A 15945-nucleotide genomic window follows, 5' to 3' on the forward strand; every position below is an offset into this window, starting at 1 on the left:
CGATTATTCCCACTGCTCAGCTGACAAAACCACAAGGCTCAGAGAGTAATTTGTCCAAGGTCCCATGGCTAAGTGACAGATATGGATTCTCATCTGGAAAGATCCAATGCATTGACTGAGCTTGTACCCGTCATACGACAGCTGAGAACCAGATCTGAATGGAGGTGGCCTCCTCAAATCACAGACACATACCATGGTCCACTCAAGCCAGTATTTCTCCTTTTAAAATATTTGAACTGTGGAGATGCCTGGCTGGCTCTGTCAGTAGAACATATGACCCTTGATCTCAGGGTCATGAGTTCAAACCCCACATTGGGTGTGGAGCTAACTTAAAAATAAATAAACAAACAAACAAAATTTTTTACTTAATTGCTTTTGTCAAGGAGCTAGAAGAGGCTTAAAGATGTGAAATTTTGGGTACAGATTAGTGGGAATTCCTAAATCTCCTTACCAGAAGGGTTTGCAAATAACAATTTCATTGCAATTGTGGTGGAGAAGGAGGGAAGGGCAAGGACCTTTTTTTTTTTTTAATTGTCATAAAGGTATATTTTCATAGGAGGCTCACTATTTTTTAATCAGTTTCTAGTGTTATCTGTGGATTTCCGATGGCTATTATCAGGGCACATCAAAGGGATAATTGCTCTTGTGTTTGAGGATATATTTTAAAATGTGTATTCCATGAATCTGTATGTGGACCAGTCTTGCTCACCATTTTCAAAAGTGATTTAAACATCAATCAAGTGAGGTCTCAAATTTATAAAAGACACCAAGATTTTTCTGGCAATTGTAACAGCAGCCTGACAAGAATAAACATCAGGAAGATCTCCCAGAGCTCTATGAGTGGGCAGAGAACATTTACGCTCAGTGGAGGCGGTTCACGTAATGCCAACAGGAAAAGAGAACCCACCTTGTTCTCGGGAGACCAAGGCTTCTGAATGCAGACGTGATCCAGGAAAAGGGTGATGGCATCATTGCAAACCATTCCCTGAAGAAGTCGGTCCAAAGTATTGTGGCAGTTACAAAAGCAAGCATCATCAGGAAGGATGTTAAAAACAAAATAGAAAGCGCAATCTTAGGAGTGCTCGCACACACGCACACACACATACACACGGAGACACCAGAATTCATCTGCACCAGAAGCACCGAGTAGAGCTCCAGTCATTAAACCTCAAAAAATGTCATAATGAAACTGGAACATATCCAAAGAAGGTTACTCAAATGTATTAAGGTTTGTAAAGAAACTAGAGAGACTTTTAAAACATTTTAGCCTGAAAAGACAAAATCTGAGAGTTGGTAGGCCAGAGTCACAGAGGCTGCTGATAGAGTGAACATAGATTGTGACACCGAATCCCAGCAAAGCAGACCTAGATGCCCTGATGAAACTAAAATAAAGTATTTTTAGGGTAATTTATGTTTTCAAATGCTACTTTATAGAGCAGGTGATAAACAAGAAAAAAAAAAAAAAACTCTAAGAGAGCCTGTGTTAGTGAGCTCCTAACAAGTTATGGTGCAGTTACAGTGAAACTATATGCTCAACCTTTTGATGTCCATGTTACAGAAGGCATCCAGCAAGCTCCCTTTCACACTGTCCTTTGTAGACCCCAAGAGAGAAGATGCTAGATGAAATCAACTACTGATTTAATACAAATGGCACATCTATCTGGTAACTCCCAAACTGATCGATCAAAAGAATCACCTGTCGGTCTCTGAAAACAAACAAAAACAAAGCAAAACAAAAGCCAGATTCCCAGGTCTAATTCAGTAGACCTGGGACTTGGCAAGCCTCAGAGAAAAATATTTTCCATGAAAAAATCCAGAGTGTAATCTGATTGGCTGGATTCGCATCCTGTCTCATCCCTGAACCAATCACTGAGAGGGAAAATGAGACCCTCTTCTTGCCCTGGCCTGGGTCCTATATCCTCCAGTATGGTGAGAGTAGGGTTCTCCACAGGAAAGAAAGTGGGTGACTAACATTCAGTCTCCCCTTCTTCCCAAGTACGGGAACCTCAATTATATTAGGGGAAGTAGATGCCCAACTTAACATTGATATTCCTCAGCCTCTGTAACTATGGTCGTGTGGCTAATTCTGGCCACTGGGTAGTAGAATAAGAATCTGGTATAGGATTTCCAGGAAGCGGGATCCCTGGGTGGCGCAGCGGTTTAGCGCCTGTCTTTGGCCCAGGGCGCGATCCTGGAGACCCGGGATCGAATCCCACATCGGGCTCCCGGTGCATGGAGCCTGCTTCTCCCTCTGCCCGTGTCTCTGCCTCTCTCTCTCTCTCTCTCTCTCTGTGACTATCATAAATAAATAAAAAATTTAAAAAAAAAAAAAAAAAAAAGGATTTCCAGGAAGCTTCTTTAAGGGAACTGACCCTGCAGAGAAGTGCACTCTTTCTTTCCTCCTTCTTCCTTCCCACTGACTGGAATACAATGACTAGCTCGGAGCTACCATCTTGTGACTGTGGGAATCAAACCTAGAACAAGCTTGAGTTTCAAAGGATCCCATACAGTTGTCCTACCAGGCCAGGATTTCCCATCTCCTGACTGTGACAGAAGACAATAAACCCTCATTAGTTTTGATGGCTTTTAGTCTTTGTTCTTTATTTCAGGCTTCTGAACCTAATTCTCCCTGAAACTGTAGGATTTTGTGGCCAGATGTGTGATACTGCGATTAATAAGATATATTGGTCTCTGTCCCACTTCCTGACACAGAACTCCTGAAACCCTTGTAATTTTCTGGGTAATGAGGTGACCCCAGGTGGGCTCCTGGATGGCTGCTGGGTGAGGGCTGATCCTCAGAGAGAAAGAGTCATGATTAGAAGCTTGAAATGTTCAGCCCTACCTCCCATTTCTCTGATGAGAGAGAAGGGCTAGAAAAAGAAAAAAAGGGGGGGGGGAGTTAATGATCAGTTGTGCCTGTGTGATGAAGCCTCCATAAAAACATCCCAATAGTTTAGGGTTCAGAGAGCTTTCAGGTAGGTGAACACATCCCTGCCGGAAGTAGGACACATCCCAGTTCCATGGTTACAGAAATTTCTGCACTGGGGACCCCCCCCCCAGAACTTGCCCTATTTCTTCATTTGGGTGTATCTTTTCTCATACCCTTTAATAACTGGTAAGCCTAAGTGTTTCCCTGAGTTCTGCAAGCTGCCCTAGCAAATTAATTAAACCCGAGGAGAGGGCTTTGGGTACCTCGGATTTGTAGCCCCATTGGACAGAAGTTGTGGGCAACCTGGGGACCTGCTACTTGCTTTTGACATCTGAAGTAGGGTGGCAGGTGTCTTGGGGGACTGAGCGCCTAACCTGGGGGATAGGACACAATCTCCAGGTGGCTAGTGTTCAAACTGAATTAAATTGTAGAGAATTGCTTGATGTAAGAAAGACCTCCGCACATTTAGTGACTGAAGTGTCAGAAGTGAAGTGTTCTGTGTGGGGAGTCAAGGAGACACATAGAAGAAAGGTTCACAGGAAGGAAGAACCAGAGTTCTTCCAGTTGCTGATGTAACTGAGAGGCTAGGCTGACCCAAGCATTTCTACACTCTGCAAATTCTCTTTAAATTTCATCCCCCGTATCCCTGAGCACTCTGAGCTCCAGACATTGCAAAATACTTTTGCCAGGCCTTCTAAGGAATGTGTCTTACTCTTCCAGAGGTAGGCACAATTCATCCCCTACAACTCTGGCATTCTTTCCACTTACCTGTGAAAAACCACCCTGTCTTCCAAACTTGGTTCAAGATGTAGTCTACCCCAAAACACTTCAACACCAGAGCCACCCTTAAGTCTAAATCATGAAACGTAGCTATTCTTTCAACTCAGTCTCTCTGAATCTGTTTCCATGTGTATTGAATAGATTTAATCAAGTAGTTTACAAACATTTTTAGCCACAAGTCCCTTGATTCAAAAACCACAGGCCTCTAAGTCATCCATGTAGGAATATGCAGGTTGGCCATGCATTTTTGTCATTGTCTCTCTGATTGGCACCTTTTAGCAGTTGTATATTGTACAACCTGCCCCCAAAAGCACCTACATGCTTCCCCGAGGAAGAACAGAGGGGCAAAGTCTGAAAAGCATTGCACTGATATTTTCAGTGCATATAATCAAGAAAAGATCAGTCTTCAGAGACAAAGTGCTCCTTATATCAATACCAAACAAAAACAAAACCCACAAATAACTCTCTTATTACTCTGTGTTGAAAACACAGCAAGAGATTTGAATAGGCACTTTGTAAAATAAAATTTCCTTTGGTGAATCAATGCAAGACAATGACTCCCCCCTCGTGAAGAATCAGATGATGAACATTAAAATCATAATAAATACTCATTTCACATCCACCAGATAGGCACAAACTAAAAAGTCTGACAATACCAAATGTTGACAAAAATATGGAATGATATGGAAATTCAAATACTGTTGGTGGTAATGCAAATTGGCACAACCACCTTGAAAACAATTTGCCATCATCTGAAGTTGGGGGTCTACACAGTCTATATCTATTTTGCTCCCTTGTATAACCCAGGGAAACGTGTGCATGTGCATCGAGGTACATGCACACAAGTCTTCTTAGCAGTATTGCTCATAATGGTTAAAAATGGAAAAACCCCAAATGCTATCAAACTAGGATGGTCTGCTGCGACGAAATACGATGAAATACCAGAGTACCATTTTCCTAGAGAACAATGAACTGTGTATCGCTGCACTCAATAACTTTGGTGAATCTATCTCGAACATGACATTGTCTCTGCCAAGATGAAAACATTAATATTCCTTTCGAAAACTGGTTTAGATTCTATTTAGGGGTCAATCTTAATGATTAATTTGATGGTATTGCTCTGTTGTGAATGTTAGAGATGGATGGAAAAAAGGGCTGGATTGGAAAAATAATTTCAGCTGTTGTTGACAACTATCGTGCTGTTAAGATGGGGTCGTGAGACTAATTTGGGGCCTCACTAGTACTTCTCACGGTCTTACATTCAAACAGTTTCCATGTGAGGTGAGGCAGACTGTGTTTTCCCAAAATGGCTGGAACAATATTTCCCAACCCTTGTGTTCTTCCCGAATCCTGCCCCTCCTTCATCCCCTGTCTTTGAAGGGAGGCAGATCTTGGCACGCAGCAGAAGAAACTTCTGAGCTTTGGTGCTAAAAGTCGGTACGGTTTCCACTGGACTCTCTCACTTGGGGTTTCACCTATGGAACTCAGACACCACGCAGTGACAAATTTGGGCCACATGGTGAAGACTCAGAGCCCCTGGCCCTAACCCTTGGCTGAGCTCCCAGCTCGGCCCACACCAACTTGCCAGCCATGGGAAAGAGCCGTCTGGGAAATGGACCCTCTGGCCCCCAGTCGAACTGTTCTAGATTATAAGACGCTGAACAGACATCAGCCTTCCCTGCAGAGGTTTGTTCAATGCAAACTTTGGAAAACAAATAAATCATTGTTGTTGTCTGAAGCCACTACATTTTGGGGTTGTTTGTGACGTAACAATAATAACCAGATCATCAGGTGAAGGGGCAGCTGGCTGGCTCCGTCAGTTAGCTCCATGGTCCTGGGAGCTACGGCTCCGCCAAATCCCCTTCTTTGCCCGCTCGTCTTCCTTCCTTCCTTCTCTTGTTAATGTTTGCTGTAGGAATTAAACTGGACCTGATGAAAAATGCTCAGAAAAAAATGTCAGAAATACTTAGGCTGTCTCCAAATGCAGGAAAGAGAATTCTAGCTTAGAAAAAGCAACTTGTTTCAGACTTGCTTGATGCTTCGTAGGATGTTATCAAATCACGAAGGATATTTTCTCTTTCTTCCTTTGTGTGTCCAAGGGTTCGTTTTTGAAGATACAGTGGTCCACAACTTCTCACTAAGAGGCTCCGGAGATAATGAACATTCTCGAACGGTGTTTTCCATGACGAAAAAGGGAGGTGGGCAGACCAGATTGCAGGCATGGGGGCTGTTGATCCTCTCCTGTATAAAATACCATATCTAAAATGTTATTTTGACTATTGCAACATGCAGGGATCTACAAGGACTTGCCCAATAGTCCCTTGGGGGTTCTGCTTTGATCTGGGGCACTAGCAGAAAGATTGAGTGACCACACTTAGAAGTATGACATTGCCAGGGCGCCTGAGATGGCCCAGCCAGTTCAGCATCAGATTCTTGATTTCAGCTCAGGTCATGATCAAGGGTCATGAGATCAAGCCCTGCATGGGCTTCGTCCTGGGCATGAAGTCTGCTTGGGATTCTCTCTCTCTCTTCCTCTCCCTCTGCCCTCCCCCACACAGCTTCCCTCTAAAAAACAAAACCAAAAAAACAAAAGAAAAGGGAAGGGAAGGAAAGGGAAGGGAAGGGAAGGGAAGGGAAGGGAAGGGAAGGGAAGGGGAGGGGAGGGGAGGGGAGGGGAGGGGAGGGGAGGGGAGGGGAGAGGAGAGGAAAAGAAAAGAAAGAAAAAAAGAAAAGAAAAGAAAGAAAAAAAGAAAAAGAAAAGAAAAGAAAAAAAGAAAAGAAAAAGAAAAGAAAAGAAAAGAAGAAAAGAAAGAAAAGAAAAGAAAGAAAAGAAAAGAAAAGAAAAGAAAAGAAAAGAAAAGGAAAGAAAAGAAAAGAAAAGAAAAGAAAGAAAATGAGGTTGCCTTCAGCCTTCAAGGGCTTGGTAAGTCTTCCATTGCCTTTTATTTTTCACCTTGTCCCGTCGAATCAGTGCAACACAGATCAAGGCCTGGATAAATATTTGTGAATTGTTTGAACTTTGTTCTGTGCCCCTAAATACTCTTAGGAAATCACTTTTGGAGTTTGAAGATCCCCTCCCCAGAACCAGGTTGATTCAGGGCCAATTGCGGTGAGAACACTAGAGGTGTAAGGGTATTTGAAAGTCTGCAGGATCTTTTGGAAAATGATTATTACTGTGTGAGTGGCTACAAATAAACTTATAACCAAAGTAATTCTTTTGGAGCATTTTGACCCAAAGAATGATTTTTTGACGATGAGTGTTCAAGAATACTTAGCAGCCAGCTACCAAATAATCTGCCCTTGCTGGGTTTCACATCTCCACTAATTTCTAATTTGCCTCTCATACCCCACAGACCTCGCCATATGTTCTCTCTCCCTCTCCTTCCCCATCTCTTCTGTCTCTTTGCCCCTCTCCCTGTCCCTCTCTCCCTGTCCCTCTCTCCCTGTCTCTCTCCCCTTCTCCTCCTCTCTCTCCCTCTCACCTCTCTCCTCCTCTTTTTCCTTCTCCTTCTCTGTCTCTCCTTCTCCCTCTCCATCTCTGTCTCTCTCTGTCTCTGTCTCTGTGTCTCTTTCTCCCAGCCCCACACCAGCGTTCCTCTGGGAGGGACCAGAGTGAGGAAGTGAATTTCTCTGAGGTCAGTCCCCCGTGTAATCCTGAAAGGGGTATGTGGGCAGGGGTCCGGGCCAGCTGGGCGGCATGCTAGCCACCCTAGAGATCCCCAGGAACATCAGTCTTGTAATGTATGTGCTTATGGGCCCCAAGGTGAGGCGAGTCCTCCATGGAGAGAGAAGATAGAAGCTTCCAGGCAGACACGGCATCTCTCTGGTGACACATCCTCGGGGGCCCTGTGGCAATCTCATGATTATACTGTTGAATTTGGGTTTGATTGGGCGAGTCACTTGATCTCTGCTTCCTCTACTTCCTCAGCCATAAAATGGGCCCACCGCTTCCTAGGTCGACAGCAGGGGACCCTGTAAAAATGAGCAAAGATTGATGTTCACAACCAGGAGAGTGAAAGCTCCAAAGCTCGGTCCTACTGCTTCCCGTTAGTTGACTTGAGGCGCTGGGGGTCTCTCCCCCTCTCAGTTTCGTCTCTGAAAACTAACGATAATGATAGGAAGCATCCCTCAGGGCTGTTCGGAGGATGAAAGGAGATGATACTGTGCATGAAGTAGAGTGTCCGATACCTTTGCTTGCTTTGCCTGCCTGTAGCCCACTTGATCGTCTAACATGTGTCACCAGTCTGTGACCAGAAGGCCGGAATCCTGGGAGAAACCTAGCCCGAAAGGGGAAGGCTCTCGTTTTACAGACAAGAAAGGGGAAACCAGTGAGGCTGGCTGACCGGCCCAGGGCTAGCCGGTGCACGAGGGAGAAAGCAAGAGTTAAGGGCTCAGGTCTCCTAACTGTTGGGTCGGGGCCACTCTTCAATTTTCCCTCCTTCGAAGGCTGATCTTTCTAGCCCCAGAGGCCCCTTTCTCGGTCTTTAACCCCAAGGCTGCTTCATACCATGAACCAGCACAGTCCCTGGGGCTCCTACATTGAGCGCATGAAGCCTGAAGATGCCCTCCTCTCGGGAGAGGCCTCCCCAGCACCCTGCAGAAGGCCAGGAAGGGGGGAAAGGCTCTCTCCTGAGGAAGGGACCCCAGGGAAGCCTCCCAAGGGCCAGCAGGTGAGGGGGGAGGCGGGAGAGAGCTGCCTAGGCGGCCTAGGGTTGCCCTAGTAACCATGTGGGCCCCATTCAGGAACTGATCCCAACTCCTAGATGCAAAAGGGTCGCCTTCCCCAGCCACGGGGATGGAGGGAAGACCGGGAGTAAGGTGGGGGCCGGTGCTGCCAGTTCCAACCTTCCACCTTCCGTGGAAGAAAAAAGAAAGAAAGAGAATAGCTCTTTGAATCTTCTGGCCTGAGTGAACCGTAAAAACCACCCATTTAATATGAAGCCTTTTGTGGCACCAGAGGGAAGCAGGCCCCCCTCTGTTACCAGCCCTATGAAACAATATGCCAGAAGGGGGGGTGGGGTGGGGGGACAAATCCCAAACCCTGCCACTTTCTGGGGGCTCTAAACTCTTCTTGCTCCTGTTCCTTTATTCAGGCTGATGACAAAGACCATTTGCTACCAATTTATTGGAAACTTTTTTTTTTTCACAGCTTGAGCTGCTTAAATGCGGGGCGCTCCTTCTCCCCAAATCGCTGTCAGACACTTGCTGAATGGGCCAGGCTCAATTATGCTCCCTCCACAGGTTCAGCTCACACTGTGACCCTGCATGGCTTCCTGCTATTCATATGTGTTACTTCCCCTTTGTGGTAATGGCTTGTGGCACTTGGCCAGAAAACATTATTAATTTCAGAAGTGGACTGACAAACAACAAACCCACAGTGAAGCGAGAGGAAGTGCTGGGGAGGCCAGCTGTCGGCTGGAGCAGAGCAGTAGGAACCCAACGTATGCAGGTTCCAGGAGGAAAGGAGATGATAATCCACAAAGAGGAAATGCACTAAAATTATCCACAGCCCATCGTAAAGAAAAAAGAGAGAGAGAGAAAAGAAAGAAAGAGAAAAGAAATCAGAGAAAAGAAAGGGGGGGGGGAGCACGCAGCTACTTGAGCTGCAGCTGGACAGGAAATTGCTAACGCTGCTTGCAAATCCCTACTTTGAACAGGCAGTTTAGGGAATGCCAGGAGCGGAAACCGTTCAGAACTGGATTAACACGAGCCAAGTTGAACTGCAACCCACTTCTCCTTTCTAAGCTCTGGCTGACTTGGGGCACCCAAATGGGAACGACTGAGCTGGTATTTTTCTGCACTGTTTGTTTGCTTTTTATACATGCTTAGTCGCTAGAAGTCAGTCTGGACAGTTTGATAGGATTGCTGTGAAATCATCAGAGCCACTTGCCTTCTATAAGGTAGATCAAGTGGGATGGACCAAACCATCCCACTAGGATCTCCCCCTGGGCCCTGTGGGTGAAGAGCTCACCTTTCTCCTCAATGCAGGTAAAGGGACTAAGTTCATTCGAAAAGAGCCCGAAATGTAGGTATGTTCTAATTCTTTTGATTTCAGACGCCTGCCCTTTATTTTGGTTTGTGTACTTTTACATTTGGGACCAGGAGAGTGGATGTCCCAGGGAAAGTGACAGGATATTAAGCCTTTACCTTAAAAGGAACTGTTCAAAATAACCTCGACCTAAGTAAGGTTCAATAGTGGTTTCTGGCCCACATACTAAACCAGTGAAGCACAAAGCACATTAGAACAGGACTGGCAAAGCTTGATCCCAAGTGCCAATGTCAAATTTTAAGGCCCACATCCAGGCTCAGTGTGAAGCTTAGCTATACCTTGCCATGTATAGGAGAGAGCCAAGGGGAGTCCTCACTCTTGGTCCGTTTGTTATTCCGACGCTAGGATCATTTGCAGGTGGAATTGCCATAGGAACAAACCAGAAAGAGAATTATCCGTTTTCTCCCTGGCATGTGTATTACTGAGTAGAAGACCCTGACAGAGAAGCAGAGAGGTTAACACCATTCTTCTTCTTCTGCGGGTACCCTCCCCCCATTTATGACAAGTCCTGAATATCCAAACCTTATTATCTCAACAAGGTGTGCTCTATGGCTTCATTTTTCATCAAGAGCATTACCATTTTCTTAAGCCAGAACTGTATCCCTAAAGTATTATCAGGACACATAATACAGTCAGTTCACTCTCTGATGTCATCTTTGCTTGAAGCAAAAGATTAATTTCATGAACTACACCTGAAAAACATTCCTGGGGCTGCTGAAACCCTGGGAACTCTGTGCCACTGTTCCTACAGTACTTTCCAAGCCACTAGCACTCCTCCCCCCCAAAAAAAAAATTCCTCCGCAGTATCATTTCACATGTAGGTACAATTATGGAGAGATTTTAAAAAAGAAAAAATACATTCGATAGCCAAAATAGTTATTTATTAATAATTTAAGGTTTTACATTCTTATAATAAATTTCAGCTCAAAACTTTACACCATGAACATAATGGAGCGACCTAACTCTCCCTTTCACAATCATATGCACTTCACCTATCAGACGGGGACCCATGCTCACACACACACTTCCAGTTTTATACAAATTTTTTTTTAAAAAGGAAAGAAACCAACCCAAAGTATTGCATTTGAGGTGACACTCCCTGAAGAATTTTTGTACAGAGGTAATATACTGTTTAGCACAGCTGAAGTTAAAAAGAAAAAAAAAAGTGAGCCCATGATTTTGGTGTCTTTCCAAGATATCCCCTTTGAGACAACACAAGCCAAAATATTTACAAAGGTAAGGCATAGTCAAACTACAGTAAGAGGAAAAAAAAATCACAAGGAAGATATATGAAAGAGATTAAAGGCTGCACCATACCAAGGTCTCAGTGATAACAGTGTCCATGAAAACATCATTCAGAGTTGGTGAAGTCGAGCATGCTGCAAATAGATCCTTTGGATTAGAAAAGAGCAAACATTTCTATTTTTTTTTTTTGTTTTGTTTTCAGAAGTGGCGTACTGCTCTTTCTCCCTTTGGATGATTTCTTTTAAACCCATCAAAGAAAAAACAAACACGGTTCAAACAAACACTGTCAAGTGACTTAAGATCAAATATTTACAATGATCAAATGGAGTATCAGATTTATTTTACTTATTATTATTTATTTTTGTTTTGTTTTTTTGTTTTGTTTTTGTTTTTTTGCAAACTGATACTACAAATACAGAGCTGAAACCTCTCTTTGGCTCCTCTATATGCAAAATTGAATCAGTCTTCACTGAAGACAATATATAGTCAGTTCCAGACGCAAAAGGAAAACAGTCACACAAGGCCCTAGAGAACACACGCTCCTACCCCTACCATTTGGTCCTACCCTATATACCTGGAAAAACGCTCAAATTCCAGTCCCTGCATGGGTAGGCTGTACACATAGGTATGGAGCAAACCTACAGCCTGGATCTAACAGCATGTTCTGTTCTTCCAACAAGAGTGGAGCAAATCTCTGCCATTGTAATAACCAATTCCACATTTGGGAACCTTGTCTAATACAGACAACTGGAGTCATTTTGACCCCTGGGGCCACATACAAAGAAAGCAGCCCAGCTGATGCTGCCAAGAGAAACGGCTAAAGGAACGGACATATCCCACCGAGGGGCGTGGGGCCTTTCACGTGGACTGCAGGGAGTCCACCTGGTAGACATTCTGGTTGGAGGGGGTGGTGAAATAGAGCTGCTGCGCGGGGACCCGATTGTCACAGGGGCTGCTGAGTCCAAGCGTCCTCTCGAAGTCCAGCAGCTGGCCCATGAAGTTGAAATTGGGGGAGATGTTGGATTTCTTCATCTTGACAATGTCGTAAGCATCGTTCATTGACAGATTGAGCTTCTGCATAAGATAAGCCACAGTGACAGTGACCGAGCGGCTGATGCCAGCCAAGCAATGCACCAAGACACCACAGTTTTTGCCCCGGGCTTCATCTGTAAACACAAAAAGGAAAGCAAAGGTTTCAGTAGACCAAAAATCACTCTTTGTGAATGATCAGCCTAAGAACCGAATTTAGGAGGAAAAAAAAAAAAAGAAAGAAAGAAGAAAGACTCGTGTGTGGCAGTTGAGCCCCGCAGGCAGCAGCAAATGTATCATTGCGATAAAACATGTACACTGGGCACAATTACATATTTCAGATATTTTCTGAAAAGGCAGCTTTTGTATTAAGTTTCTGCCAACAAAAAAATCCTTAATGTGTGCATTCTTTGCCTCAGCATGTGAATACCAGAAACCCTGCAATATGGTCTTGAATGCCTTTTATACAGACAAGCAGACTGCAAGGGTCTATTAAATTATTCTCCAACTGTTGTGCAGCTAACAATGGAGGTATTCAGGCATTTTAAAAGAGAGAGGGAAGTCACAGGGGACAGCCCATTAGGAGGAACAGGATGTCGACATGGCCTGAAAATGAGTTCCTTTGTAATAGGAAATGCATTACAATGCCTGGAGATTCGCTTCTCCAGGCTTCCAGCCCACAGTCCTTCCTGCTGGGCTCAGGTTACCACTGTCTCACTGTTAACCGGTATCACAGTAACATTCAACTGGATTACAACATCCAGCATTCAGAGGGGTTTCCAACAACTAACCCGCTATCCTACTGTAACTCCCGGGGCTTTTAAAATTATAAAGCGATGCTAAAATGCCTGTCCGTAGGGAGTACTCTCATCTCTCATCTAGCCTTCCCCAAGTCCAAAGACTGTGAGAAAATTCTCTTGCCCGATTATGCACAGGCTGCTTTCAAATGAGTGAATGCAAAGACTCGAGAAACGCCGTTTCGAATACACCTGTGGTTTGCAGCCAAGTCGAAAGGCACTTTTCGTCCTCTTGGCGAGAAGATGAACCAGAATTAAGAACCCACCCCCACCCCCGTAACATTAGAGACCTGCAGTCGGCCGGGCTAGCCAGCGGCAAGAAAGATTAACAGCTTAGGTTCGATGAATGGCTGGGAATTTTGCATTTAAAAGTCTTGAGGAAGGACGGTTCATTAGTCTCACCTATGAAAGAAATGGCCTCGGGGAAAAACTGGGACAGGTTTTGACTCCAGTGATCCGAGATGGGGATCTGCTTGTATTTGAACTCTCCTGCGTTCTCAAAGAGATTCGGCAAATTGGGGGTGACGTTCAAGATGTATTTGATGCCGAACTCCTCCAACACGTCCAGGTTGGTGGAGTCCTTGGCACAGCCCAAGTAGAGGAAGGGCAAGATCTCCACGGGGAAAGAAGGCTGGCTGTTGGAGAGCGGGCTGCCATCCGAGTCCGTCGCGCTATTGGGGTCTCGGTCAAGGTCAGACTCAATATCCGAGGAGGAGTCGGAGCTGATCCGCAGGCCCCCGAGGCCCAGCACTGGCAACGGTGGCGAGCTGCTGCTACACGAGCCGTCCAGGTTGGTCTCGCAGTGCAGGGCGAACTCGGCTTGGAACTTACTGAAGCCACCTGCCAGGGCGAGAAGAGCAACCGTGTAACCTGAGATCCCGTAGTAGTTTTCACAGCTTGCGAGAGCCGCAGCCGGGCGGGCGCGGGCCACCCCACAGCACCCTCCGAAACCCCCTCCACCCCGAGCCAACTGCAGGAGAGAGAGACACTTAAAAAAAACGTGCACCCTGGGGAGTGGAACGAACAGGCCCGCCTTCCCTGGAAACCCTTCTGCTTTCCAATCCGGAAATGCACAAAATGGCAACTTTTCTAAAATTTTTTTTTTTGAGGGGCGAGGAGGTGCAAATCTGCAGCCCAGCCCCCCCTCCTCCTTCCCCCGGCCCGTCCCGTCCCGCCCCGTCCCCCTTGCCCAGGGGCCTCTGCTGTCTTGCAAATCGTAGTTCAAAATCGAACGGTAGGAAGCAGGCACAGGTGGAGGCAGGGGAACTCGTTAGAAAGAAACCACGCGTGTCCGCGGCCGGAAGCGGGTGGATCCTGCGCCAGGCTGCTCGTGGGCGCAGCGGGCCTCACTTGCACCCCACAACCCCGGGCCTCCCCCATCACCCTCCCCCGCGCCCGGGGGGCTCCCCCGGCGCCTGCCTACCTTCCAGGTAGAAGGCCCGGCAGCCCTCGTCCTTGAGCTTCTTGAGCAGCAACCCAAGCACGGACTCGCCGCCGGTGTTCTCGTTCCAGTCGCTGCTGCTCTCGTCGTAGAGCACGACCGTGTCGGTGCCGCAGCGCCGCGTGAAGCGGTCGCGGTCCTCGCCGCGCGTGAAGAGCGCGCGCACGGGCAGGTTGCCCTTCTGCAGGCGCCGCAGCATGATGCCCGGGATGGCCACGTTGATGGCCGACTCGATGTGCGACGACTCGTACAGCTCCTGCGGCCGGCAGTCCATCAGCAGCAGCCGCTCGTTGCCCAGCTCCAGCTGCTCGTTGAGCCACGCCACGGTCTTGCTGATCGCCATTTCCGACGCGAAGGGCACGGGTCTGAGCGTATCTATCATGGGGGTCGAGCTGCCGGGGAGGGCGGGTGCCTACCAGACGGCCCTCGGGGCAGGCATAGGCCGGGCGCGCCGCGCGGAGCCGCCGCTCGCCGAGCAGCGGGGCGCTACCTCCACCTGGCCCTCCCCGCACCCGGGGCAGCGGCCGGGGCACGCGGGGCACGCGGGGCACGCGGGGCACGCGGGGCCGCGGCTCCCTCCGCACCCAGCTGCAGCCGCTCGCTCTCGGGGTCAATGAATCTCTTTGAATGAAGCTGCCCAGACAGTTTTGTTCCTCCCCAGTGAATGAAATCCAATTAATTCGGACTCCCTGCTACTAAGAGGGGAGGGAAGGGAAGGAAAAAAAAAAAAAGAAAGAAAGAAAGAAAGAAAGAAAGAAAGTCCAGCGGCTCCTAATCCCTCCCTTCAAGGCTGCACCTCAAATCCGCCCGGGCGCCTCTCTCCTCGAATTATTCAAACCTCGATTTGCTCACTGGCCCCTGGACTCAGCCCTCGCACACCCCCTGCGCGAGGCAGCTCCTCAATGGATACAAACAGCGAGCGTCTCAATGGATACATTCTCCCGGCCAGCCAATGAGCGCGCTGCGGAAGGGGCTGTTGCCGTGGGGACGGGCCGGCTGGAACAGGTTGTGTTGATGAATTGTTAATGAGTTTGTCATTCACAAAAACGGAAAGGAATTTCCGCTCCGGATAAGCCCCAGTGCAAACAAGCTGCAACAGCGGGCTCGGCGGGAGGAAGGAGAGAGAGGAGGAGGCGGCGGCGGAGGAGGAGCAGGGCACAGAAACCGGGGCACTCCGGTTGTCTCATGTTTCCTTCTGTTGAGAGTTCACACTTCGCGTCGGAACTTTTGCGCACAAACGGTGCAATTAGCAGGCACAAAAGCCCTTGTTCGTGACGCCTGGGCTTGCAAGGCTAGCTTTAAGAAAACTTGTGCTTTCCCCCACCCCCTCCTTTTTTTTTTTTTTTTTTTTAATTCCCTTTAAACTCATTTGGACCGGAGTTCGCCTGGACCCCCCTCCTCCCCCCTCTCGGCGGTGTGTGGCATTTGTTTGCCCGTTTAAAAAGCCCAGCTCTGTTTGCTCTGATGTTCTTTTAGCCGAGGCTGTGTTGGGGCTGGTGAACTGCCTGGGCTTTAGTGACCGATGAGGTGTTAAATGCTAATCCAACATCTTTTCGAAACAGACTAGGATTTTTGTCGACGCTTTTTAAGGCAAGCAAACAAACAAATGCCTGGCTGTCCAGATGATAGGGAGAAAGGGTTTTGTCTTAAATTGCATTTAAATTAACTTTATTTT

The 15945-nt window shown here is 47.0% G+C and overlaps 1 protein-coding gene across 1 annotated transcript; it reads right to left on the bottom strand.

The window, feature by feature from the left end:
• Window positions 1-10617: 10617 nt before the first annotated feature.
• Window positions 10618-15202, bottom strand: DUSP6 (dual specificity phosphatase 6). The gene is made up of 3 exons (XM_077845768.1): window positions 14253-15202; window positions 13232-13669; window positions 10618-12169 (listed from the first exon to the last, which is right to left on the bottom strand). Exons 1-3 carry the CDS (start codon window positions 14650-14652, stop codon window positions 11862-11864), a joined length of 1146 nt encoding a protein of 381 aa, XP_077701894.1. The 5' UTR covers window positions 14653-15202; the 3' UTR covers window positions 10618-11861.
• Window positions 15203-15945: the final 743 nt, after the last annotated feature.

Source organism: Canis aureus, chromosome 13 (assembly GCF_053574225.1).
Source record: "Canis aureus isolate CA01 chromosome 13, VMU_Caureus_v.1.0, whole genome shotgun sequence".
In the NCBI taxonomy this organism is placed as follows: Eukaryota; Metazoa; Chordata; class Mammalia; order Carnivora; family Canidae; genus Canis; species Canis aureus.

Excerpts from the sequence above, each read along its gene's own strand:
- DUSP6 (XM_077845768.1), bottom strand. The coding sequence starts at position 14,652 with ATGATAGATACGCTCAGACCCGTGCCCTTCGCGTCGGAAATGGCGATC. Across the intron at positions 13,670-14,252 it reads CCGGGCCTTCTACCTGGAAG|GTGGCTTCAGTAAGTTCCAA; the intron begins GTAGGCAGGCGC and ends TCGCCCTGGCAG. Across the intron at positions 12,170-13,231 it reads CGAGGCCATTTCTTTCATAG|ATGAAGCCCGGGGCAAAAAC; the intron begins GTGAGACTAATG and ends TTGTGTTTACAG.